The sequence below is a fragment of the Lichenostomus cassidix genome, chromosome 15, assembly GCF_008360975.1.
Source record: "Lichenostomus cassidix isolate B80296 chromosome 15, HeHo_3.0, whole genome shotgun sequence".
Classification (NCBI taxonomy): Eukaryota; Metazoa; Chordata; class Aves; order Passeriformes; family Meliphagidae; genus Lichenostomus; species Lichenostomus cassidix.
The window spans coordinates 11,901,139-11,927,551 of NC_139496.1; the positions used below are offsets into that span (position 1 = coordinate 11,901,139).

Below are 26,413 nucleotides of genomic sequence, written 5' to 3' on the forward strand. Positions count from 1 at the left end.
GGACAGAGAGAAGGGGGTGAGGAGGGGACATGGAGCATCGCGGCATGGAGAGACTTTATGGAGTGCCAGGACACGGGGAATGGCTTCCCACTGCCAGAGGGCAGGGAGAGATGGGATTTTGGGAAGGAATTGTTTCCTGGGAGAGTGGCACAGGGTGAAGCTGTGGCTGCCCCTGGATCTCTGGCAGTGTCCAAGGCCAGGTTGGACAGGGCTTGGAGCAGCCTGGGATAGCAAAAGGTGTCCCTGCCATGGCAGGGGTGGAATGGGATGAGCTTTAAGCTCCCTTCCAGCCCAGGCTGCTCTGGGATCCTGTGATGGAGCTCAGGGCTTTTCCCCCTTTTTTTCTCCTGGGAAAATGACTGGATACAAGGCTTTGGCTGTTCACTCTGCCTGAGTGGACACTCCTGGATCCCTGCTTCCCGTAATTCCCAAGCAGCAGGCTCAGGGATAAGGAGCAGTACAGGATGCACACCCTGGGGCAGCACGGTGGGCTGGCTGGCAGGACACAGGGGCTGCACACCCTTGGAAAACACATCCATCCCGAAGGATCGGCACAGGAATTCCCAAACCTGGGGCTCTGCCCAGCTCCCCCTTTCTGTGCCAGCTGGGGGGGACCAGCCAGGCTTGAGGATGCCCCAAATTGTCACTTCTGCCAGTTTTGGCTGCAACAAAAGGAGCAGAATCCAATAAAAGGTTTACTGGAAGGTGGGACAAGATGGTCTTTAAGGTTCCTTCCAGCCCAACCCATTCCATGATTCCCTGAAATCCCCATTCCCACCATCCTGCTGCTGGATGCTCAATTAAATTCAGGGGCAGCAGAGGGGGAGGAAGTGGCTGCCCTGGCCTCTGATGTGTCATTTTCCCTCCCTCCTGGCTGTTTTAAGGACATTTAGCCAAAATAGAGAGGCTTTACGGCCACGTCGGATATTTTGCAGAGCTTTTCCCTGTTTGTGGAGCTGGGGAAGGAGTCTGGAGGGCTTCACCCCCGGGTCATGCATGTAGGCATCGGCAGACTCCCAAATCCTTCCCATTCCTCCTTAATTAAGGATGGAAACGCATCCCCAGCTCACGCTCTGCCAGGCCGGCAGAAAGCCATGGGGGGAAAGGGAAAAAGGAGGAAAGGATTTATCAAAACAAGGGGGAAAGGATGGGGGGAAAAGGAGAACGGCAGCTTCAAGTCAATGAGCTGGGTAATGAAAATGCAGGAGCTGCCCGTGTTAGCTTTTATTACAAAGCTGTTCCTAGAGGGAAAGGCAGGAATTAATTTGGTATTTGAGGCTTGGGGGGGTTGGGGTCCGGTTGTTTGTTTTACCTGCCTGTTCCCCTCTGGTTTCTGGGAAAAGCAGCGCAGGAGGCAAACTGGAAAAATCCTAAATGCCTTGTGTTCTCTCCCAACTTTTGAGTAGCAGGAAATGGATTTGTTCTTTTCGGTAGGATTACAGGGACAGCCAGAGCCACAGCCTCCCCGATCCCGGTCAGGACCAGGCACAAAATCCCTCTCCCTGCGCGGAGAGCTCGCAGGAAAAGCCTCCAGGATACAATGGGAATCACCCCTTGAAAATCCACGGATTTGATAACATCCCTTCCAGAAAAGCCCCACCAGCTGTGGAGTAACCGAGCGCTTCTCGTCGGGTTTAAATCCCAATTTACCAACTCATCAGCGCTTAATCAGCGGCAGCGATCGTTATCGCTCCGTTACCCGCAGACAATCCCACATTCCCAGCTCCCGGCCCTGGGAAAGGCAATCCTGGCTCCAGGAGCAGCTTTCCCGAGCGCAGCACGGTTCTGTGCAAGGCTGGGCTGCGGCAGATTTAGAGCAGCTCAAGCAGCCCCAGCCTCTACCTCCCTGTTTTTTCCCGGTCCTATCCCATTTTATCCCCTCTCCTTTGAGCCATGGATTTATGGTGGGTTGGCTCTTCAGGACTACAACCCTGCCAGGAAACACAGATCCAAAAAAACTTTGCAGAAATAGAATCTACAGGCCGACTCTGTGGGCAAAACCCACTCGATTCCCACTCTCTGCCTGGTCCAGCACATCCATCCCCATCAGCAGAAAATTCCACAGGGAATCTCCATCAGGTGGGGATGTAAAGCCAGGCTCAGGGAAGGGAGGCTGTCAGGATCTGACTCAGAGCTCTGGAGCGAGCAGAGCCGAGGTCTGGCTGGCACATCCTCCCCGAGGGCTCTGATCCCATCGCAGAGCCAACCCCAGCCCTGCTCTGGGCTGTCGTTCCCCCAGTCCCACGGCTGGCTCAAGCTTCCTGTGAGGATGAGCTGCGGAGAGGCTGGTTGGTCTCTCCGTGCCCCAACCCCGCTCGGCTCCCCGGCACAACCCCGACCATCCCCTCCCAGTTTCAGGGAGTGACACAAACAGCTCCGGCACGGCGCCGTACTTGCAGTTTTTGCATTTTAAGCCGAACAACATTCCCTTCCCGCAGACGGTGCAGGTCTGAGACATCCAGTACTTGGTGGAAAACCTGTGGAGAGAAACACGGGGAGAGTGGGCAGGGAGGGCTGAAACCTCACTTATCCCCAGAGCCCTGATTTATCCTCTCCCTGCTGCCCTCAAACTCCTCTGCAGGTGTTGAGGAATTTTCCCAGCGATGCCAAAACACAACCCTGAGCCCCACTTTGGCTCCGGAGAAGGGCACAGCCTGTTCCAAAGGGAATCCAATCCCAGCTCTCCGTGATTCCCCAGCTTTGCCCACCCCAGGCACCCCCAAAACCTGCCCTAGGGACGGACGTTTCCAGCCCCTTGGGAAGCAGCTTCCCATCAACCAGCAGCACTGAGACTCTTCCCAGCGCTTTTCCCTCTGCAGGGAGATATGGAAGGGCGATAATCCGGAATTTGCTGAGGGCTGGCAAGGTCACAGATAACACACAGCTTTTATCGATAGCGACTCGAGCCTTATCTGAACCAGATCTGAACTGAAATGGAATTGAAATGGGCTTGGAGGACAGCGCAGCCCAGGAAGAGTGGGAATGTCCCCAGTTTGCCTGTGCTGGAGCAGAGATGGAAAGGGAGATCCTCATCCCTCATCCCCCAGCCTGGCACAGCAGCAGGGTGGGCGTACCTGTGTTTTATGGAGTTTCCTAAATCCCGGCGAGGGATCTGCGGGGACCAGCGAGGCACTGACAGCGTATCTGCAGGGAGAGACACGGAAAACCAGCACTGGTAACGAAATCGAGAGCTGGGGTTCAAGTTTTTGGGAAGAGGAGCAAAGGATGTGCACAAAAAATGGGATTTTCCTGCTATTAGAATGCCTCACTGAGCTCCCTGTCTGGAAAACAAGACGCCTCTGGGCTTTGTGGGTCTATGAGAATCAGAGTCTCCTGTCCCAGATCCAATCAACCAGTTTGGACCAGGGAGAGAGGGATTGTGAAACTTTTGGAATCAGAGCACAATATTCAAACAAGAAAGGGAAGATAAAGCTGAAGTAACTTCATTGTCATTTTTTAATGAGACATCGCGGCTAGAGGTGGGGGCTGAGGAAAAGCTGAGTGTCAGCCACTCCAAAAGCAATTCCACTCATACTCCAGGGGAAGAACGGAGTAAAAAGCAGTCTTGGTGCCCTCCTTCCGAGGGAAAAGCAGGGAGAAGGATAAGGAAAAAGGGAAATTCCTTAGCACCACGGGAGCAGGAAGGAGCAGGACCATGCTTGGATTCCACATCCTCCTTCAACCTCAGCAAGGGTGGAAAAGCTGCTCCTCCTCTTCTTCCTGCTTCTCGTGGCTTCAGGAAAGGTCCTGCCCCGCAGGATGCCGGGCCTGGCAGCAGCTCCGTGCCGCTATCCAAGGCTGGATTTTCACTCGTGGATTTGAGAGGTTTCCCAGGCACCAGCGGCGGCTCCCGGCTGTTTGCTCAGAGTGCCGGCAAATCCCTGGCTAAACAGGCGCTGGATATTATCCCTGGGAGCGGGGAGAGCCGCTGTTTGCTTTAATATCCCATTTTAATATCGCGGCAGGCACGGAGCTCTAATTGCACTCGCCAGCTGAAGGTTACATTTACATCCTGCTCCCTGCGTTGGAAGTCCTGGGAGCATCCCAAGCTGCTCCAGCACCTCCGGCGGGTGGATCCGGATCCTTCTCCTTCCCTGGGCATTCCACAGGCAGAGGCAGCGATTGAGATGTCAGAATCACAGAATCACAGAATGGTTTGGGATGGAAGGGACATTAAAGATCATCTTGTTTCTGTGAGCAGGGACACCTTCCACTATCCCAGGGTGCACCAAGCCCTGTCCAGCCTCACCCTGGACAATTCCTGGGATCCAGGGGCAGCCACAGCTGCTCTGGGGATTCCATCCCAGCCCCTCCCCACCCTCCCAGGGAACAATTCCTTCCCAATATCCCATCTCTCCCTGCCCTCTGGAAAGTGGGAAGCCATTCCCTGTGTCCTGGCTTTAGCCACCCATATAAAAAGTAAATCTTCCTAATTTTTATAAACTCCCTTCAAAGTCAAGGAGGGGAATCCATGTCTCAGCACATTGCCGATATTTTTGATATTTTCTCACCAGCCTTTGAGACAAACCCACCCTGGGCTGCTGGACCAGCATCCCTCCCACTCCCCCGCTATCCACAACCTCCCGGGGTGGGAATTTGCTCCACAAATCCCAGAGATGACGCTCTACAGAGTGACCACTCCGTGCACAGCCTCACCCCTCCCTGAACGTCATTCCCCCATCCCTAAACCACATTACAGAGCTGAGTTGTCATCATCCCCCCCTCCAGCCCCGCTCCCTGAAGAACCAAACACCCGGGCGAGAACAGCTCCTCTCGCGGAATTAAATTACAACCTCCACGTTATCAGCCACAATTTATTCCCACTAACTTTCGGCTGGCCTCAATTAAATCCTGCCAGCGCGGCGAGGGGGGAGAGGGGATGGAGGCAAAGGCGGCTGCTGAGCCTTTTAATTACTTTCTAAATGCGCTCGCTGCAAAAAATGTATTGAAGTGTAGCGGGGATTTTGACCTCGTAACATAAATGAGCCCGACGTGACTCACAGCTAATTACCTTCATTAGCGGCAGCGAGCCACGCAGGATCGCGGCGTTTGACAATAGAGCCGCTGTTGGCAGGAGGGGAAAGCAGCGGAGCGGGGCAGGAGGGCAGGGAGAGACACCAGGGAGCAGCCCCGAGGGTTTGGGGGGCTCTGCAGTTAATTGGGGATTCTCCCCTTCACCCCACCCGGAGGAAAAGCTGTTCTTCGCAATATGAACTCGGGGAGATGCCCAGAGGAGATGCAGCAGCCTCCCCCCAGCACGGGAGGAATGTTCTCGTTGAAAACCCCTCGAATTGGCACAATTAGCGTTAATTACAAGGGGGAAAACCCCGCGAGCACGTCTTGCTTCAGGGTGGGGAGGCCGGGCTTTGTCGTGGGGACCTGGCGATGGAGAAGCGGCGGCGGCATCGGCTGATCCTCGCAAGCTGTGAAGCGTGACAGAGGCTGCCTCTCCCCCATCCTCCCTCTCTCCTTCCTTCCTTCCTTCCTTCCTTCCCTCTTCCCTCTTCCCTCCGTCCCCCGCCCGCCCCAGCGCCCCCGAGCTGCCCCCTCCTATTGATGTCTCCCGACCTGCGCTGCCCCCGTGCCAGTCATCACTTAAACCTTCATCACCAGCAACCTCCTGCCCTGCTCGAAAATCCACACTCTCCCGGCCATAATTCCCCTGGCATGATTCCCGCCCCGTCTCCCGCCCCGAGCTGACATTTCCTGGGCACAAGCGGAGTTTCACAGGGAAGAGCGCGGCTGGCGCTCACTGCAGGTTTCTCCGGGTCGCCCATCCCATTCCTGCCTCCCGAGGGGTCCCCAAAAGCCAAACCCCACCGGGCTCCCAGTGCCCGGTGACAGCACGGCCCGGTGACAGGGAATGCCACCCTCCATCCGACACCTCCGTGTTTTCCTCCGCCGCTCCAGCAAAGGTCAGGGCTGCTGCTCCGCGCGGCACAGCTTATCCCAAAATCAACAGCCGCGCTTGATGGGATCAGCTGTGCCGGGAGGAGAGCCGAGAAAGGGGAAACCAACCGGGCAGAGGGTGACAGCCACCTCCGGCACGTCCCTGACAGGCGACACGGCAGAGGAGCGCTGCCACCCCGCTCCCCGGCGGTGACAGGCAGCGGTGACAGCCAGCGCGGCTCCCTGAGTGGCACCCGCGCTCCTGGGAGGTGACGGGCACCGCGCTGCTGCCTGGGCCGTGACGCCCTCGCTGCCCCTCCTGCCATCCCGGCGGCTCCGCGCAGAATTCCAGCTCTTTCCCAGCTGGGATGTCTGGGCGTCTCCTGCATGGAGAACAGCACCTGGAGCTTCCCTATTTCGTTTTTTGGGGTTCCACCCTCCTTGGGGTGGGCGGTGATGCCCTCAGAGAGCCCCAAACCCTCACCGGGGACACCTGGAGCATCTTCCAGGGGTGGCAGCAGTGCCGAGCCACATGGATGGGGACCGTGTTTGGTCACAATTCCCCCTTCCTGATCTCCTGGCCCCTTTCTGGATCCCAGGGAATTGGTGTTATCCATCATGGAGACAGCCTGATAAACAAACCCTCCTTCCCCTACTACAGCAAACAGCACCGGGAGGTGTTCACATTATGAATGGATAAAATCGATGGAAGTGGACTTGGAAAACATCCTGGAATGAGTCACTGCAAAGCCAAGAAATGCCCAGGAGACTTTGCACTTATCCCAGACGTCCCAGGGTGGGTGAATCCCATGGAGAGATGAAGGGGAGACACCCTGGTGGAGTCTCTTCCCAGAAGAGTCCAACAGCAAAGGAGATCCTGGATTAGGAATATCTCTACCACCAGGGAAAAATCCCAGTGCTGAGCCAAAGAAACTCATAGAACCATGGAATGGCTTGGGTTGGAAGAACCTTAAAGATCATCCCAACCCACCCCTGCCATGGGCAGGGATACCTTCCACTGGGGCTTCTCTGGGCACCCTGTGGCAGTTCCAGTGACAGAGTTCCAGTGTCTCCCCACCATCCTGAGTTTACCTCCCATGTGGTCCCAGCTGGGGAGCCAAGGGAGATGTTCTGCAGCAAAGGTCCCTTCATGAGACACCTCAGGCCTTGCTTGTGCTGCTTCCAGGGCCAAAATAGGATGGGAGAGATCCCAGAGCAGCTGCTGCAGCAGTTTTCCCTCCCCAGGATGTAAATCCACACAGGACTCAAGCTACAAAGGCAGTCACAGATGCCTCCATTAGGGCATGTGGCAAATATTCCTCATGGAATTTGATCCAGTGGGAAGTGTCCCTGTCCATGCAGGGAGATGGAATGGGATGGTCTGTAAGGTCCCTTCCAACCTCATGGATCACAGCCAGGTCCAGGGGGTGGAAGGATGATCCAGGATGGATCAGCAGGATGAACCACAACCCAAGCTGGAGCGGAGGGGATCATCCAAAGTAGGAGGTGTTCCCAGGGCATCTCTCCAGCAAGGAAAGAGTCACTTGATAATTCGGGCACCTCCTCTTTCCAGCATGACAATCCCATTTATCCAGCTCAAATGTCACGTTCAGCTGGCTTAAAGCCTCACGTCAGGATTTCCCCCTCAATTCCCAGCCTTGCAGGTTCAATTAGGCTTATCCAGACAGAGCTGTGTCCTCCAACTCCACTGCTGGGGTGGGAAACCCCCTGGAGCCTCACTGCCAGCTGTGGCCAGATGTGGCTGCAGGGAGCTGCCAGCTGTGTGCCAACAGGGTCAGGGCAGGGTCAGGCTGGTGCAGAGCAGGGTCAGGGAGCAGAGAACCTCTGGTGGTCACCGAGGAATGAGGTTCCCTTTGGGAAATCCCCTCCTGGGGTGGCTCAGTGTTAGGGAGAAGTCTTTCCCCACAAAGCCACCCCCAGCACTGGGAATGGGATGGCCACGGGGAGGGGACACGGTGTGATGGCACTGGCTGCTTGCACACGTGTCCCATGTCCCCTTCAACACCAGTGTCATGTCCTTGCGTCCAGCCTGGTGCTTTCCAGCAGAAAAGCTGGATTCAGGGCTCCAGAATTCCCACCCTGATCCACTGGACATTATCCTGAATCCCTGTCCATCAAACCTGCCCGAGGTCAGCCCTTCAGCAGCTCTTTCATGGATGGCTCAGGAGCTGAGGGGACTCAAGGAGCTCTGGTGGCATCTCAGAACTTGTCACCAGCTTGGCCATCCCTGGTTGGGATCCCACTCACGCTCAACAACAAAAACCACAAATTCCTTGGTCACAAAGCCAGGAGGAAGAGGCAGGGCAGGGATTCAGGAGAATCCCCCCAGGGACATGGCAGGAGCAGCACCACAGTGGAGGGAATGGAGTTCTCATCCAGGACTGGGCTGATGTCCCCGGGGAGGGGACATCCCTGGAGAGCACACTAAACCAACTTCCTCCTGAGAGGCAGCTCTGATCTCTGCCCCCTGGGACAGGGAATGGCTGGAGCTGGGCCAGGGGAGGGTTAGGTTGGAGATCAGGAAAGGTTCTTCCCCCAGAGGGTGCTGGGCACTGCCCAGGCTCCCCAGGGAATGGGCACAGCCTGAGGCTGCCAGAGCTCCAGGAGTGTTTGGACAGCACTGCCAGGGATGCACAGGGTGGGATTGTTGGGCTGTCTGGGCAGGGCAGGAGCTGGGCTGGGTGATCCTGGTGGCTACCTCCAGCTCAGGATATTTCATGATCTTGATTCCCCAAGCCAGATTTGTGTTGCCAGAGAAAGAAGCTCCTTCTGCAGCTCCCAGTGAAAATCTATTCCCATCAGGATAAATGGCTGTTAAAAATCAGAGGGAAGCATCCAAACCCGCTCCTGACCCGGACCAGGGATGACTCAGATGGGATTGTGCTCCTGCCAGGAGCAGCAAAAGGAATCATGGAGAGACAGCCAGGGAGGGAGGGATGGAGCCTCACTGGGCACCCCTCACCCATCTCCAGCTGACAACAACAACACTTTTTGTGTTTCCTTGCTTAGGGAAATAATTCCACAGCAATCCAGAGCATCTGGGTGCTGCTGTGCTGCTCCCACGAGAGGAAAAAGAAAGAGAGATTTTTAGAAAACCCCATAAGGATGGAATACTGTGGAGAACTTGGTTGTGGAAGCACCACAAGGATGGGGACAGGGAATCCTTGGAATGCAGGGAGGGCTCGGAGCAACCTGCCCTAGTGGGATGTGTCCTTGCCCGTGGAAGTGGATGAGGTTTAAGCTCCCTTCCAGCCCAAATCATTCCACGATTCTCCTCCCTACAAACAAATGTCTGCCCTGCTTGGCACAACTCCCACACGGATGTTGATCCTGCAAGAACCAAACGGCTCTGCTGACGCCGAAACCTCCTGGCAGGGATCAACCAGCTGGGGAAACCCAGCTCCCATCCAGCCCGGAAAACATTCCCAGCAGCCAGGGATGTCAGAGGGAAATGAGAGGAGACATGTCTGCAGCAGCGTTAGTCACTCGCTGGCCCGTCACTTCCCATCGCGTCCCGCTGCGGCGGTGCCATGTGCCATCAGCATGTCACACCGCGGCGTGCAATCCAACACTGAGGCGTGAGCAAAACTAATCCAAGGAGACGTGGCTGGGGCTGGCTGGGAATGGGGTTTGGGCTGTGCTTTCTGCTCTGTGGGGCTGGGCTGGGAGCTGAGCTCAGATAATTCCACGGGGAAAATAGCAAGGCAAAAATCCCCCTTGCTCCGGGCAAATCCGGAGTTGGGTATTGGAGATCTCTGGGAATAGCACTGTCTGCCTGTGGAGCTCCTGCCAGGTGCCACTGTCCCCAAAGCCAGAGGGAGAGAGGGAAAAGGATGGCAGGAGTGGCTGGAGGAGTCCTCAGTGATCCCAAAGTGCAGGGGAAGGGAAGGGAAGGGAAGGGAAGGGAAGGGAAGGGAAGGGAAGGGAAGGGAAGGGAAGGGAAGGGAAGGGAAGGGAAGGGAAGGGAAGGGAAGGGGACCTCAGCTTGGCTGGGAATTGCTCCCAGCAGCTGCCACATGTTTCCAGGGAAGTTCTTCTTGGGTCAAGAGCCACGCCTGGCTTGGAAAAGCTTTAATCCCTGTGGGATTAATCCTGGCACTGGTCTGCGACCAGGAAATGAGGGTCACCAAGCTGGGTGAGCTCCTGGAGCCACACCCACCCAGCGAGTGCCACCTGCAGCATCTCCTGGGAGAGGACAAGGGTTCAGGGTTGGCTGCTGGGATCAGCTCCATGGGGTTTGCACCAGGAATGACTTCCCAAAACTTGGCATCAGCCCCAAACCCAGCCAACAGGAGAGGTTTAAACACAGAGGTAAAACCATGGCTGGGTTGACAAAGGAACCCTTGGGAAAGTCACTTTCAGGTGACATCCAGGCATTTCAGATCACCAACCCAGGCAGCACGGAAACCTCGTGGCTTTCCCAAACAACAGAAATATTTGAGGTTTTGGGGGCTTCTCTGCCCAGAAGCATCCAAATATCTCCAAACATCAACACAAGGCACCCCCACAAGGAATGTGCTCATCCTGAAACCCTCAGGGTTCTCTAAAACCATCGATTCTGAGATTCTCAGTCCCATCAAGGAATGTGCTCATCCTGAAACCCTCAGTGTTCTCTAAAACCATCGATTCTGAGATTCCCACTCCCATCCTCTGCTCGGCACCTCCCACCCCATGGCAGAGGGATCTGCAGGGACTTACTTGCTGAGAAGGTGGCTTCGGTGTGGACGGGTGGGGTGGAGGGCAGGAAGGGTGGATACCCCACGAAGAAGGAGCGCAGGGAGCGCTCGGAGAGGAGCGGCGAGCGCTGGGCTGGGATGTTCTCACAGCTCCCCACGCTGTTGTGGATCTTGAGGTTCAGGGGCTTGTTCTTTTTCTTGACTCTGGCAGGGAAAAGAGCAGGGAGAAGGGAGAGAAAGGTGAAGGGAGAGGAGTTGGGGATGGGCTGGTGGCACCTGTAGGATGGGGGATTTGCTGTGCTGCATCATCTCCCATGTGATAGTTAATCCCACTTCCCTGTGAGAATTCCCAATCCCTCTCCACCCTCAAACAAAGGCATTTTTTAATGAGGAACATCCCAGACCTTTTCCTCTGGAAAACCTGGGTGGAAAAAGTCAGTTGGTCCCAAAGCTCATCACCCCCAGCCTTGCTTGCCGTGCCACATCCCCTAAATCGCCACAGTTGATGTCACAACATCAAATTTAGGGCCCAAGCAGAGGGTGGGGTGCAGTGGAGAATGTGAGGAACCCCAAGGGATTCCCAGGAATCTGCTTGTCAAAGCACAGGATTGCGGCAAGGACAGCCCTAAACACCAGGAAAAGTGCCTCAGGAAGGAAATTCTGCGGAGCAGAGGGGATGAATCTCTTGCCTCTCCCTCCTCAGCCCATTTTTCCACACTGGGACAACAACCAGCCATTGTTCTGCTGGCTCAGATGATCCCAAAGCAGCACCAAATCGGAAGGGTTTGGAATGCAGAGGGACAGTGACAGCTCAGATGGGCTGGGCTGCAGGATCCTGGCACTGCAGAGCTGCTCTGGATCATCCCGAGTGAGGAGGAGAGGGAACAGCATCTGCCTGCTCCAAGGTAAACCTGGGGAAGGCAGCCCAGCCTGCTGGAGAGCTGGAGGATTTGGGACAGAGAACCTTTGAGAACATGCTGCCAGTGCAACAGCTCATGGTCATCAAAGGCTCCTGGAATGCTCCATCCACAATCCACATGTCCACACTGGAACACATCCAGCTCTGTTCCCAGCACAGGGAGGACATGGAATTGCTGGAGAGAGTCCAGAGGAGGCCATGGAGATGCTCCAAGGGCTGGAGCCCCTCTGCTCTGGAGCCAGGCTGGGAGAGCTGGGGGTGTTCACCTGGAGAAGAGAAGGCTCCAGGGAGACCTCAGAGCTCCTTCCAGTGCCTAAAGGGGATCCAGGAGAGCTGGAGAGGGACTTGGGACAAGGGCTGGAGGGACAGGACACAGGGAATGGCTTCCCACTGCCAGAGGGCAGGGATGGATGGGATATTGGGAAGGAATTGTTCCCTGGGAGGGTGAGGAGGCTCTGGAGCTGAGCATCTCCCACAGCTCCCAGCAGTGCCTGGGGGCATCTGGCCCTGCCAGGCGATAGGAAATGGCCTCTTTAATGACGCAAATTAAACCATTCTCTAATAAGTTAATTATTTCCTCACTCAGGAAAAGCTGCTGCTGTTTAGGGTGGCTGCAAGGACCTCTTTGGGTGTGCTGGGCTCGGGATGGGGCAAAGGGTTCCAGGCTGGTCCAGCTGGATGGCTGCCCTGGCTTGGGACTCCCTGGGGTCAGCGCCACAGAGGATGGTCATGGAATCATGGAATGGGTTGGGTGGGAAGTGACATTAAAGCTCAGTAAAGGGACATGGGCAGGGACATCTTCCACCATCCCAGGCTGCTCCAAGCCCCAATGTCCAGCCTGGACACTTCCAGGGATCCAGGAGCAGCCACAGCTTCTCTGGGAATGCCATCCCAGCCCCTCCCCACCCTCCCAGGGAACAATTCCTTCCCAATATCCCATCTAGCCCTGCCTGGTGGCCCCAAATCCTGCCCATTCCCTCAGCTGCTGCCACTCAATCCCAACCCAACCACGGGGTCTCCACCAACCATCCCAGAGCTGCTCCCCTGTCCTGGGCATGTCCCCAGCTCCCCATGGGCTCAAGCCCAGCCTCAGACCCAAAGCCCTTCCTGAAAGGCAGTGATTAAGCACTAATCTCATTTTTTTCCACCCATAAATCAGTTCCAGACCAAATATTTACTGCGAGCATCATTTCCTCGCCAAGCAGGGCTGCTGACAGCTCTCATTATTAGGAAGGATGAGTGATTTTGGACAGAGAGAGATTTTTTTTTTCCTCTCTCTGTTTCTTCAGGAGAAGGAAAAATAATAAAGAATAATAAACACCAGGATGCAACTGGGTGACTGGGCTGGCTGCCTGTCTCCCCATGGCCTTGATCCCTATCCTGAAGGAGGGGGAGCAAGGATTGAAGCTTGGAGAGGACCAGAGCATGGAAAACCCCCTGGCATGGGGGGCTCAGAGGGACAGGGGATCTCATCCCCCAGGGTTGGGGACAAGGATTGGGACATGGAGCAAATAGAGCCCTGTTTGGGGTTTCTTGGGTAAAAAAAGCATCAAATGCCATCCTCGGGGCAGGGATTTTGGGGCAGGAGTGCAGGGTGAGGTCAGTTTTGGGCACCACAGAGGATTTGCTGCCATGAGGGGTGATCCACTCATCCATCCCTCCATCCATCCATCCATCCATCCATCCATCCATCCATCCCTCTATCCACCCATTCTCCATCCATCCATCCACCCATCCACCCATCCATCCCTCCATCCATCCATCCATCCATCCATCCATCCATTCTCCTACTCAGGTTGGAATGACATATTTCAGGTCCTTCCCGTCCCAAACCCCTCCATGACTCCATAGTGACAGGACAAAGGGAAATTATTTTAAACTAAAGGAGGGATATCTAGATGGGATATTGGGAAGGAATTCCTCCCTGGGAGAGTGGCAGGCCCTGGCACAGGGTGCCCAGAGAAGCTGCAGCTGCCCCATCCATGAAACTGTCCAAAGCAAACATTTCCATCCTTATTTCCCTCATTAACCCAAAGTGGGGAAAACATGTTGGAAAAGCATCCTGATGCTCCCAGCCTAAATTTCCCACCCAAGCTGGGCAGGAGGAATCCCCTTCCCTGTGCCAGGCTCCCAACCCCACACGGGGATCCTCTCAGCCCACCCCACAAGGCCAGCAGAGGCAAAAAAAAAGGAATTTTTAAAACAACAAAGCAAGGCAGAACATCAGCTTAACTCAATTTTCCATAGGAATAAAGCCCAACACAGCCCTGCTTCTGAGAAGGGAGGCAGGATTCCCTCACTGCTGGGAATTTCGGCCGGAAAAATCGCAGCTGGGTGAGGAGGAACCGGCAAAGTGCAGCAGGAGATGAAGCCTGTCCTGCCTCACTGCTCAGGGCAGGGCTGGCCGCACTAATCCCCGCAGTACAGCATTCCAGCCCTTCCCAGGGGCTGGAAAAGGTGGGAACTCCCCCTGAACCGTGGCTGGGATTAACGAGCGGCGCTGATGGAGCAGCCAGGGAGGCTCAGGGAGAGCCGAGGGGGTTTTGGGTGGATTGGGATGGTGCTGATCCCTCCCGGCCCCGGGAAGGACCATTTCCCTGCAGTCACAGCTGGACAACTCCCAGAATTAGTCTCCAGGCGAGGGGGGAACTGGTTATGGAGCAGATATTTTTTATTTTGGAGCCAAACGGTTTTGAGGGAGCAAAGAGAGCCACACCGAGTCCATCTCTTGGCTTGGAGCCCCCAAAATCTGGGAGGTGCCCACAGCACCCTCCAGGGATGGCAGGAAAGCCACCACGGGGACAAGGACTCCTTTCCTGCCAGATTTGGAGCAGATCCCCAAATCTGGACATCCTGCTCTATTTTTTTTTGTCACTCAGGTCTCTCCACGGTTGTCCCACCCTCATCCCTGCTCCAGGAGGCTTCCCAGCCGGGTATTCCCGGGTATTCCCAGGATTCCACCCGCGCTGCGGCTCCCCATCAGCACCACCGATCAGCCCCTGCTCCACGCAGCCCTTGGCTTCCCAAACCTTTCCCAAAATCCCGGATCTCAGCCCTTCCCACATCGCCAGCCCGCACCAGCATCCCCCTCTCCTTCACCTCTCACCATCCCCTAACCCTCCGCAGACCCAGAATTCCTCATTTTTCTCCTTTATCCCGTGCACCCCTCGGCGATGGAGCACAACCCCCCCTTCAAAGCGGAGTTGGTGCAACATCGGGGCTAATTCCCGCCTCGGGATGCTCGGGAAAATCAGAAATCAGTGCCGATTCCATGCTCAGATAGGTGAATGCCAACGATTAGGGCCGTAATTTCATGCAGGAATTTGCTAAATATATAATGATGGATAAAAGAAAAAAAAGAAAAATGGGGTGGCGCGGGGGGGGAGAAGCGCAGCGCGTTTGAAGCGTTTAATGCAAATCCCTTTAGGTGTCAATCCCGCCTGAATGGCTCATCCCCGCCTGCTCGCTGCGATCACTCAAACGCTTATCACCGGCTTTAGGGGGGGGAAAAATAGAGGGTTTCAACAGGCGCTGAAAAACAGGAGCAGACACCGGGACAAAGGGCCCGTCACGCCGTTCCCGAGCCGCCGGGGAGGGCAGAGGCTGGCGGCGCGGGATGCAGGGAGGGTGGGGATGCTGTAGGGTTTCCACAGAAGGGTGCTGGTGAGGACACGGTTTGGTTGGGATGTCCCGGGGTGGTTTAGCGGTGGGGAGAGCAGGATGAGCTGGGAGAAGCCGGAATGTGAGGATGGGCACGGTGGGATCCATATGACCCAGGGAGGAAAATTCCAATCATGCTGGATTCGTGATGCTCCTGGAATATGGCTCATCCCAAAAAGCATCCCAAAGGGGACACCCCAACCATCGCCCAGCAGTGCTCATCCTCCAATCCCAGCTCTTAAAAACACCTGGAAATTGAGTAAGTAACAATAAAGTAACAATCAGCTCTGCAGGCGTTTGTTGTCACTTCCATTCTTATTGCCATAAAAAAAAAATTAAAACGGGTTTAATTTAAAATCTAGCCACAAGGCAGGAGCTGCCCCTGCAGGGCCAGGGCCAGGTGATGTTTTATTCACCACTTTGCTCCTCTCCAGCACACACCAATTTCCACACCAGCGTTGCTCTTAAAGGAAGGGAAATAGAGTGGGAGGAAAAAAAATTAAAAATCCCCTCATCAGTATTTCAGCTGCAAAGGATTAAAGGTCGCTGCTGCCTGGCCAGGAGCGTGTGGCCTCAGCCAGGATTCAGCCCCGAAGATTTATGGCTTTTGGAGTGGTTTAATTGCACAATATTCCCGGTTAAATCAGAGCCAGGAGCAGGTGAGGAAGTGCTGCCCCAGTGCCTTCTGCACCACGGGCAGGCAGCTCCAGCAGCATCTGCTGGAATGGCAAAAAAAGGAGGAAAACCTTCAGATCTACCCTGGCGTTTTTTAATGCAAGAATTGTGGAATGATTTGGGTTGGAAGGGAGGTTAAAGATCATCCCATCCAACCCCCTGCCATGGGCAGGAATGTTCTCCACTATCCCAGGTTGCTCCAAGCCCTGTCCAGCCCAGCCTTGGACACTTCCAGGGACCCAGGGACAGCCACAGCTTCTCTGGAATTCCATCCCAGCCTCTCTCCACCCTCCCAGGGAACAATTCCTTCCAATATCCCATCCATCCCTGCCCTCTGGCAGTGGGAAGCCATTCCCTTGTTCTGTCCCTCCATCCCTTGTCTCAAGTCCCTCTCTGGAAGAATTGCCACATCTTCTCCCTTCCTGTTCCCATATTGGCACATAAATGGCAAAATCCAACCTTTTTCTTCAAGAATTCCCAAATAAACCACAAAAAAACCCCAATTGGCTAAGGAGCCTGAGCATTCCCAAACAAGTTTGGGGAGTTGGGATCAAAAACAGCACAGTTGGAGCATCTCAGCCAGGAAAGGAGGCACCAGGTCACCTTTCAGCCCGGGATAAACACACAGCTCCATGCCTGGTGCATTCCCACACCCCAAATCCTTGTGCAGAGAGGATGGCACCAGTTCTTTAGGACTTTCAGGCTTCAAGCCAAACCAGTGGATTTTTTGAACCTGCCTGAACAGCTGGAATTCCTTCATTCTCCACCCAGCCCTGAACAATCTCCACACAATGATATAAAAAAAAAAATATAAAAAAATAAACACAGAATATCCTCCCAGATGTTCCATTTATCCTCCTCATTCCCATAAAGAGGCAACAAACCCTCCCTCTCCCGGCCAGAGGAAAAGCAGCTCCTTCATATCAAAGCCTCGGCAGTTAAATATTTATCCAAGTGCCTGTCCCCACTTCCCTGGATGCCTGAATTTCCAGGCTCAGGTCTGACTGATCTATTATTCTCTTTTCCGAGCACAAAGTGGAACTTTTTTATTATGGCTGCAAATTATAAAGCTGGGAAATTCTTTTGAAGGGAGCTCGAGCCAAAGAGGTTTTTTTCCCCCCCTCCCTCCTCCTCCTGGGATTCGAGCTGGGGCTGCAGGAACAATGCTGGGAGCAGACACAGGCGGGAAGGAGCTGGGAGAGGTAATTGCAGATCCTGGAGAAGGAGCTGTTTCTCATTAAAGCCTTTCTGTTTTCTTGGTTGCCACCGTGACGTTCCTTCGAGGGCCACCAAGGGCACTGAGGGTGAGCTGGGGGCAGCCTGGGCTGGTGGGGTTGAGTTTCCCTTGGATGGAGATGACTCCACAGGGATTCAGCTCCTGGAGCAACCTGAGGAGGTTTTGCCATCCCCAGACAGCACAGCCTCAGCCAGGTGGGGCAGATCCAGCAGCAAACTGCAGAATCAGGGAATGGTTTGGGTGGGAAGGGACCTTACAGCTCAGTAAAGGGACTTGGGCAGGGACACCTTCCACTATCCTAGGTGGCTCCAAGACAGCAGGACACTTCCAGGGATCCAGGAGCAGCCACAGCTTCTCTGGAAATTTCTTCCCAGCCCCTCACCACCCTCCCAGGGAACAATTCCTTCCCAATATCCTGTCCATCCCTGCCCTCTGGCAGTGTGAAGCCATTCCCTGTGTCCTGTCCCTCCATCCCTTGTCCCCAGTCCCTCTCCAGCTCTCCTGCAGCCCCTTTAGGCACTGGAAGGGCTCTGAGCTCTCCCTGCAGCTTCTCCTCTCCAGATGAACACCCCCAGCTCTCCCAGCCTGGCTCCAGAGCACAGGGGCTCCAGCCCTTGGAGCAGCTCCTCCTCTGGACTCTGCAGCCTGCACTTCCTGCTTTTGGTTCTCATCCCATTATTGCCAAGGAATCCCCTGGAGCACTTGGTCAAGCCAGCACCTGCCTGGGCCACCCCAGAGGGTCAGGAGGGATGGCAGGGAGAGGATGAGATGTTCCCAGCAACCTCTTGCACCACAAAAAAATGACCAGAGCAGCTGCTCCCTGCCTTTCCTGCACAGCTCATGCTGGAAGCCAGAGCTGGGACCAGCCCAGGCTGTGCCACAACCAGCAGTGGTCAATCCATCTCCTGGCCACCACCCTGGGCACAGCCCCTGCCCTCTCCATGCCCTCTGTCCCAGCTGGAGAGCCCAGAGGCAGCACACAGGGCACCGGCAATGCTGTGCCACCTCTCCCAGGATGTTAATCCTTATCTAAATTCATCCTCACGCCCGTCTGGCTTGGGAAGGAGCCTCAACTCCTCATTAAAGGACACGGTGAGAAGTTTCTCCTCAGAGCACAGCAAAGCTCCAGCGCCTCTGGATGGAATAGCAGGGCCATAATTAACATTAATGACAGTCCTAAGGAGCGCCACAGCCCGGAGCAGCGGGATAATTCCAGCACGGAGCCAGGTTGGTACGGGAGCCACTCATCACTGTCACCTCACGGTGTGCAAACCATCCTTTGAGAGAGCTGGACACATTCCAGGAGCTGTGCAAAATTCCACAGCCCTGGCTCACGGGCAGAGGCAGTGAGATTAATCAGGGAGATGATTTGGAAGCACAGGGAGGGATGCTGCTCGTTTTGCTCTCCAAATTCCTGCACTTCCACACTCTCCACCTTGCAGAAGTTTCAGGCTGGGGCTCTGTTTTCAGCATAGATAACACAGTGTGGAGATCATGGAATCACAGGATCCTCTAGGTTGGAAAAGACCTTTGGGATCATGGAGTCCAACCGTGCCACCCCTGTCCCCAAGTGCCACATCCACATGACTTTAAATCCCTGCCCTGGGCAGCTCTGCCAGGGGCTGGACAGCCCTTTCCAGGAGAAATTTTCCCCAAATTCCAACCTGAGCCTCCCTGGCCCAGCCTGAGGCTGTTCCCTCTCCTCCTGTCCCTGTTCCCTGGCAGCACAGCCTGACCCCCCTGGCTGTCCCCTCCTGCCAGCAGTTGTGCAGAGCCACAAGGTCCCCCTGAACCTCCTTTGCTCCAGGCTGAGCTCCTTTCCCAGCTCCCTCAGCTGCTCCTGGGGCTCCAGCCCCTTCCCAGCTCTGTTCCCTTCCCTGGACACTCCAGCCCCTCTCGTAATGAAGCACCCAAAACTGACCCCGAGATTTGAGGTCAGTCCCAGGGGATTGGCACTGTCCTGCTGCTGCTGCCACCCCAGCACTGGGACAAACCCATGCCCACCCCGGGAAGGTGCTCCATATGGATTATTCCCACATCTTGGCAACGTCCTGCCGCCTCCACCTGCTCTGCAAACATCAATCTCCTGCTCATCCCCAGCCCCAGCAGCCCACCTGCCTTTCCAAAGGCAGGGAATGCCAGAGGAGCTGCCTAGATGTCGCTGTCCCAAATCCCACCCGTGCGGAACATGCAGGGATCGATCCGCCAGGTGGGTGGGAATTGCTACAAGGAGAAACATCGTTATTGTCAAGGTTGCAGAGCAGCAGAATAAATGACCCATCAGAGCCTATTTAGGACCAGCTCAAATGATTAAATCTGAGGGACAGGCTAGGCACAGGCTGCTTGGTGGGGTGGGGATGGTGGAGAACACCTCTGCTCCCAGGTTTTTGGGGGTCTGGGATTCAGTTTTCCCCCTGCTCCCAGGTTTTTGGGGGTCTGGAATTCAGTTTTTCACCTCTCTGACCTCTGCTCCCAGGTTTTTGGGGGTCTGGGATTCAGTTTTTCACCTCTCTGCCTCAACAGCCCCAGTTGGGTGCTAGGCTTGGCCAAGTGCCACAGGAAATATTCCATTCCTGGGAGTTTGTTATGTGGGATGGAGAAAAACAACCTCAGGACAGAAAGTGTCCAGAGTTGGAAATGATACAAGGAAAAAGGAAAAGAAGAAAATGGGGATGTGCTCTATCACCAGTTCACATCTGAACTTCACGTCTGACTTCACCCAGCCAGGAAATCCTCATCCCAGTCTGGAAAATCCCCACCAAAATACCACCTCAGCACCAACAGGGCAGAAGGGAAGGAAATCAACCCTCACAAGGCTTTGAACCAACAGGTTTTTCCACCAGAAAAACATCCATGTCACTGCAGGGATACAGGAGAAGAGGAATTAGTGGAATATTTAGGCAAAATCCAGCTGCCTTGAGCTGGAGGAGCTTCCTCCCAGCCCAGAGCTGACCTAGGTGCACCACAAAAATGTCCTGTCCTGTCCAGCAGCTGCTTCCTGCTGGAGCTCAGCACGTCCTTGCGGCTCAGCCCGGCCAGGTCACGCTGCACTCTGCCCTCTCCAGCTGCTTCCCAGAGGATGCTCCTCGAGGGCCACAGAGTTCATGGATCTGGTCAGACACCAGCGGGGCAAAAGGAGCCACAGCTGGGGAGCTGATGGGGGTTTGGGCTCAGCTGCCTTTGGAAAGGGGCAAGGGATGGGTCTAGTGAGGGGTGCAGGGATGAAGGATGGGGCAAAGGATGGGTCTAAGGATGGGGCAGAGGAAGAAGGATGGGCTGAAAGATGAAGGATGGGGCTAAGGATGAGTCAAAGAAGGAAGGATGGAAGGGTGGAAGGATGGATGGATGGATGGATGGATGGATGGAGGGATGGATGGATGAAAGGATGGATGGATGGACGATGGATGGGCCAAAAGATAAAGAATGGATTGAAAGGTGGGTCTAATAAGGGGTCCAGGGATGAAGGACAGGTCCAAGGACAGGTCTAAAGATGAAGGATGGGTCCAAGTATGGGTGAAAGGATGAAAGATGGGCCGAAAGGCAAAGCACACATCTAACGAGGGGTGCAAGGATGAAGGATGGGTCTGAGGATGGGCCAAAGGGTGAAGGATGGATCAAAAGGTGGGTCTAACAAGGGGTCCAAGGATGAAGGACGGGTCCAAGGGCAGGTCTAAAGATGAAGGATGGGTCTAAAGATGGGTCTAAGGATGAAGGCTGGGTTTAAGTACAAAGAAAAGGTCTCAGTACAGGTCAAAGGGTGGGCCAAAGGTGGGTCTGAAGAGGGCTCCAAGGAGGAAGGGTGGGTCCAAGGACAGGTCTGAAGATAAAGGATGGGTCTGAAGATGGGTCAAAACACGAAGGTTGGGTCCAAGGACTGGTCAAAGGATGGGCCTAAGGGAAAAGAGCACCCACCCACCCTTTGGGCAGGACAGCCCAGGGCAGATCCTGCCTGCAGACATCCATGGGACTCTCCTTCCAAGGGTTAACACATGCCCTGAACGAGCCGGACTTTTGTCCCCCAGCGAATGGATTTTTAAGACCTCCCATCCCAGTTTTGTTTCCTCCCCATCTCCTGGCTGATGGCTAATCATTAACCATCCATGAAAGATCCCAATGGCCTGTGAAATTCATGAGGTATTAAATGGGCATTATATTATCAGCCACTCTCAATGTTTTGTTTCCGTTTCAGGAGCGTTCCTGAGCCGTTTATGGACGGTGGATTTATGGAAGTCAGGGGATCTTTTCAGGAGTAATGTTCCGTACCTCGGAGTTACGGCCAACAGCTGGAGACTCCATGCAGGAAAATTGGAGGCTGGGAGATCAAAAAAAACCCAAAAAACTTAACCCCTGCCTCAGAAGGTCTTGGCACACAGAAATGATGGATTAAAGGCTGGGAATAAGACCCGAAACGCAACATTCAAAGGAGTTTATGAGCTGTCAGCGGGAATCAAGCGGTACATGGTGGCCTTGCTCCGGAGGGGACGCGGTCGCTGCTGTCGCTGTCACAAATAAATGGTGCTGGTTTATTTTCTGTCTGTGCCGACGTGGAAAAATCCGGGGGGAGCAGCCCTGCAGCACCCTGAGGGCTTCACTCCATCAATCCCGACCCACAGCTCATGGAGAGGGAGCTTTTTCCTTCTGCCAAAGTCACCCCTGGATCCCAGAGACTGTTTCACCCCATCCTGAGGGATGGGAGGGACTTGGGACAAGGCATGGAGGGACAGGACACAAGGAATGGCTTCCCACTGCCAGAGGGCAGGGATGGATGGGATATTGGGAAGGAATTGTTCCCTGGGAGGGTGGGGAGGCCCTGGCACAGGGTGCCCAGAGAAGCTGTGGCTGCCCCTGGATCCCTGGCAGTGTCCAAGGCCAGGCTGGACAGGACTTGGAACAGCCTGGGACAGTGGAAGGTGTCCCTGCCATGGCAGGGGGTGGCACTGGATGGGCTTTAAGGTCCTTTCCCACTCAACTCATTCCATAAATCAGCCTGAGGGACACCAACCTCCCTCCTGGGAGGGTTTCAGATAGATCCTTGCAGAGAACAGGCAGGATGGGGGTGAATCTCAACCCCAAATCACTCCAGGAGATCCCACCCAGCATTTGGGATCCCCAGGAGTGTCCTCAGACACTGTCCCAGTCCAGCCCTTCCTTCCATGCTGGAACAGGACACAGGGAACAGAAAGCCCCAATCCAAAGCACCCCAAGAGCCCAGGGGCACAACTAAAACCAGACAGGATCGATCAGAGAAGGCTCCAAATCCTCTTTCAGGGATGAGCTCCCTCCTGCAAGAAGCACAGAGGACCAGGACACCGCAGAATTGTGACATTAAAAAAAACCCCATCGCAAAATTCCACATGGCCACAGCCATAAAATAACAATTAGCTAAGAAGAGCCCAATTTTTTTTTTAATTTTAATCCACTTTTTATCTGTGCCAGGCATTTTCCGCCTCATCCAGGCTAATAAACAGCTCCCACTCCAGCAGGGCTGTGTTGGAAAAAAAGAGGGAAAAAGAAGAAGCTGCGTCTTTAACGCACTAATTACAATCCCGAACCGCTAATGGGATTAGCAGGCAGGATTTAGTGCTTGTCTCCTGCAAAATCATTAAGTGCCATTACAGAAAATGAACTTCCCTGCTTCTCCAAGAGGTTTTTGGGAATCTGGGTCCTTCCTGGTGTGGTGGTCCCTGGTTGGGTGTGAGCACAACGGGGTCCTGTCAATATTGGCTCTTTCCTCAATTAATTCCCTAATCAGGAGTTGAAGTTGCTCAGCACCACTGGGAAGGGAGCACTGGAGATGCTGGGAAAACTGGATAGAGTCAGGCAAGGAGCAAAGGAATCCTGGAGTGGTTTGGGTCAGGAGGGACCTTAAAGCTCGTCCTGTTCTTCCCCTGCCAGGGACAACTTCTGCTATCCCAGGCTGCTCCAAGCCCCAATGTCCAACCTGGCCTTGGACACTTCCAGGGATCCAGGGGCAGCCACAGTTCCTCTGTGCCAGGAAGGTGGAGAGTGATGGAGGCAGAGGGGACATCCCTGTGTTTGTGTCACCCTGTGTGACATTCTCATCTCCAAGCCCTTCCCTGCTCCTTCTCCCAGCAGGAAAGTTGAGGCATCCCATTCCCACCTGGAATCAGTGCCCAGAGGATTTGCTGCAGTGTCCAAACTTCACCCCAGCTCCATGGGTGCCCATGGGTGCTGGCAGGTGTCCCTGCCCTTGGAATGACATGAGCTTTAATGTCCCTTCCAACCCAAACCATGCTGGGATTCCTTTGCTCTTTGCCTGACTGTTCTCCCAGTATCTCCAGTGTTCCCTTCCCAGCGGTGCCAGGAGAGTTTAATTCAGGAATATGCAATGACCACCCTGGGGATCAAGCAGAGGAAGCTTTTCCCTCAGTGGGACCTTCTCCAGCTGAGGGCAGAGCACAGACTGGGGGCTGGAATGCTGATAAAAACAGGAGAAGGGTGAGGCTGATCCCTGGGATGCTCCTGGGGACCAAAGCAAACACCTTTTCCCAGTGCCTAAGCACGAGGGGAAGGTGGCCTTCCAGGAGGCATTTTCCAGCTGAAATGGTTTCATTTCCAAAAGCTAAAAGCCTTTGGACACCAAAAATTCCCAGCTCGGGGGAGAAGGAGGATGGATGATCAACCTCATTCCGTACAGAGAGCACAGCCACCACCGGGGGACAAGGGACACCGTGATGCTGAGGCCACCAGAGACAGCTGTCACCCCCAAACCCACCCTGGTCCCCTCTGCCCAAACAAGGGCAGCTCCAGGTCTGGCACTGGGAGCATCTCAGGGGCTCTTAACTCTTCCCATGTCCCAGCTGGATGCCCAAACACCAGGGATGTGCCGGAGGGTCTGTGCCGTGCCAAGGTACCCAGGCTCCCTCCACACCCCTCAGGGGACTCTTCCCGGGATTCTGGCACGGCCTTTTCACCCTCAAGACCCCCAGAGTTCGGGACAAAAAGGGCACTTTGTCCTGTGATCCTGTTTTAGGAGGCCGGCACGGACCAGCTCCATCCCAACACATCCTCAGGGACAGGAGGTGACATCCCAAAGTGGCACCGGTCCCCTCCGCCACCCCGCGCCGAGGCGCTGTCTGAGCGCAGCCACCAAAAGGGGTGGGAATGGCTGGCAAAGGAGCGCGGCGGTGCCAGGGAATTCTTTCCCTGCACAGCAGCATCCTCTGCCGGCCCCGGGACAGCAGAGCAGGAGAAGCGGGAGTGTGGCAGAGCCTGCAGAGCTGCTCCGAGCACCGCCGGCCGTGGAGAGACCGAGGGCTCCCAGAATATAAACTGTGCTCCCCATGGGATTTATGAATCCATAGATCCACTTCCCAGCTGGAAGATGATTATTCCCATCTCGCTCCAGCGCGCACTCGCTCCCCGCCTCGCAGTTCTCACGGCTATTCTCAGAAGTAGCTGGAAAATCCTACCGTCCAGCCTTCCCATCCCACATTCCAGCACGTCAGGGCTTTGCCAGCCAACGCTCCTGGAGCCCCTGGGTGCTCCCAATCCACCCTGCAGCCCCAAAATGAGGTCCTGGGGGAGCAGCGCTGCCACCATCCCACAACATCCCCTCTGAAAGGAGCCGCAAAAAGGATTTTCCACATGAAACCTCCAAACGAAACACCGACATTTAGGGATAAGAGCCCTTTGTCCAAGGCGCCGGGATGAGGTTTATCCCCCCAACACGCACCAGCAGCCCGGGGGAGCCACTTACTTGGGGGTGTGCGCCTCATCCACGCGGTGGCCCAGCTGGAACTCGTGGGATTTGCTGCGGTGCAGCGCCGTGAATCCCGGGATGAGGTGGATCAGCTTCCGCGACGAGGGCGGGGGCGTCCCGGGGGGCTTCAGTTTGTTCCTGCGGCGCACGGGCGGCGTCCCCGGCGGCGTCATGGTGGTGACGATGTTGGGGGTGCGCGGGGGGGTGTGCGCGGCGTGGCGCTGCCGGGGGGACGGCGGCAGGGAGCGGTGGCCGGACTCGAGGGGTGGGCACAGCCCCGGGTGGCCCTCCACGGTCAGGCGGTCCACGTGCGTGTACATGGGGCCGTGGGACGAGGCGGCGTGGCAGTGGTGCTGCCCACACTTGGGCTGGACCTTGGGGCTGAGGTGCGTCCTGCCCCAGGGGCTCTGCTCGGCGGGGCAGCCAGGGCTGTTCTCCTTGCCCGGCTCCGTGCTCGGCCACTGGATGGTCCAGTCCTGCTTGGAGAGGCTCCCGCCTGGACAGGGCACAGAGACAGGGACATGCGGTGGGGCAGTAGGAATTCCCTACCCAGCCCTGGAGGGGTTAAAGGTCCCTGGATCCCTGGAAGGGTTCGAGGGTTGGATGGGGATTGGAGCAGCCTGGGATAGTGGAAGGTGTCCTTGAACACGGAATGAGATGATCCTTACAGTCCCTTCCCACCCAAACTGTTCCAGGATTCCATGACAGAGACACTTCTTGCTGGGATGCAGTGCCACCAGAGAATCACAGAATCGTGGAATGGTTTGGGTGGGAAGGGAACTTAAGGATCATCTTGTTTCCATGGGCAGGGACACCTTCCACTGTCCCAGGCTGCTCCAAGCCTTGTCCAACCCAGCCTTGGACACTGCCAGGGATCCAGGAGCAGCCACAGCTTCTCTGGAGAGCTCACTCCAGCCTCAGCACTCCAAGCGAGGGATTTGCAGAGGTGGAGGTGTCCCCACATGTCCCCCAACATCAGCAGCTGCCCCTGCCACCCCAAACGGTGGCACTGGGATGGTGACACCCGTCAGGGATGGTGACACCCGTCAGGCATGGTGACACTCCTCAGGGATGGTGACACCCATCAGGGATGGTGACACTCCTCAGGGATGGTGACACCCATCAGGGATGGTGACACTCCTCAGGGATGGTGACACTCCTCAGGGATGGTGACACCCATCAGGGATGGTGACACTCCTCAGGGATGGTGACACTCCTCAGGGAAGGGACACCCCTCAGCTGGCCCAGGCTGATGCCCCATCTCACCCCCTCCTTGTGCCACTTGCATAACGAGGGGGCTGCAATTAACAGAGGCTCCTCTCCACCCCTAATTATCCAAAGAGCTGCCGGCAGCACCTTCAGAGCATCCCGAGGATGATCCAAGTGGAATCTGGTCCTTGATGCCAGTTCAAGGTCCCCTGACTGAGGCCTTTTGATCACCCCCATCAAGGAAATCCAACAAACCCCCCAAATCTCAGTTTCCAGCTCCTTCCCACTCCCTGTTGGGGTTGCTAATTGGATCCTCTCCCCTCGCTCCAGCCTTTTCATGGGAATGTTTTGGTTCAAGCTCCAGAGGAAAAGGAAAGGAGGAAAAGGCTTGGGAAATGAAAGGT

The 26,413-nt window shown here is 55.4% G+C and overlaps 1 protein-coding gene across 4 annotated transcripts in view; it reads right to left on the reverse strand.

Annotated features, from left to right (window-relative positions):
• KSR2 (kinase suppressor of ras 2) overlaps window positions 1–26,413 on the reverse strand; it is a 76,905-nt gene that overhangs the window by 37,571 nt on the left and 12,921 nt on the right. For all 4 annotated transcript variants that reach the window (XM_085076180.1, XM_085076178.1, XM_085076179.1 and 1 more), the window contains exons 4-7: window positions 24,798–25,296; window positions 10,609–10,790; window positions 3,075–3,144; window positions 2,394–2,477 (exon numbers count right to left, since the gene is read on the reverse strand). In XM_085076180.1, coding sequence (XP_084932306.1) covers window positions 2,394–2,477; window positions 3,075–3,144; window positions 10,609–10,790; window positions 24,798–25,296 — 835 coding nt within the window. The remainder of the gene's footprint in view (window positions 1–2,393; window positions 2,478–3,074; window positions 3,145–10,608; window positions 10,791–24,797; window positions 25,297–26,413) is intronic.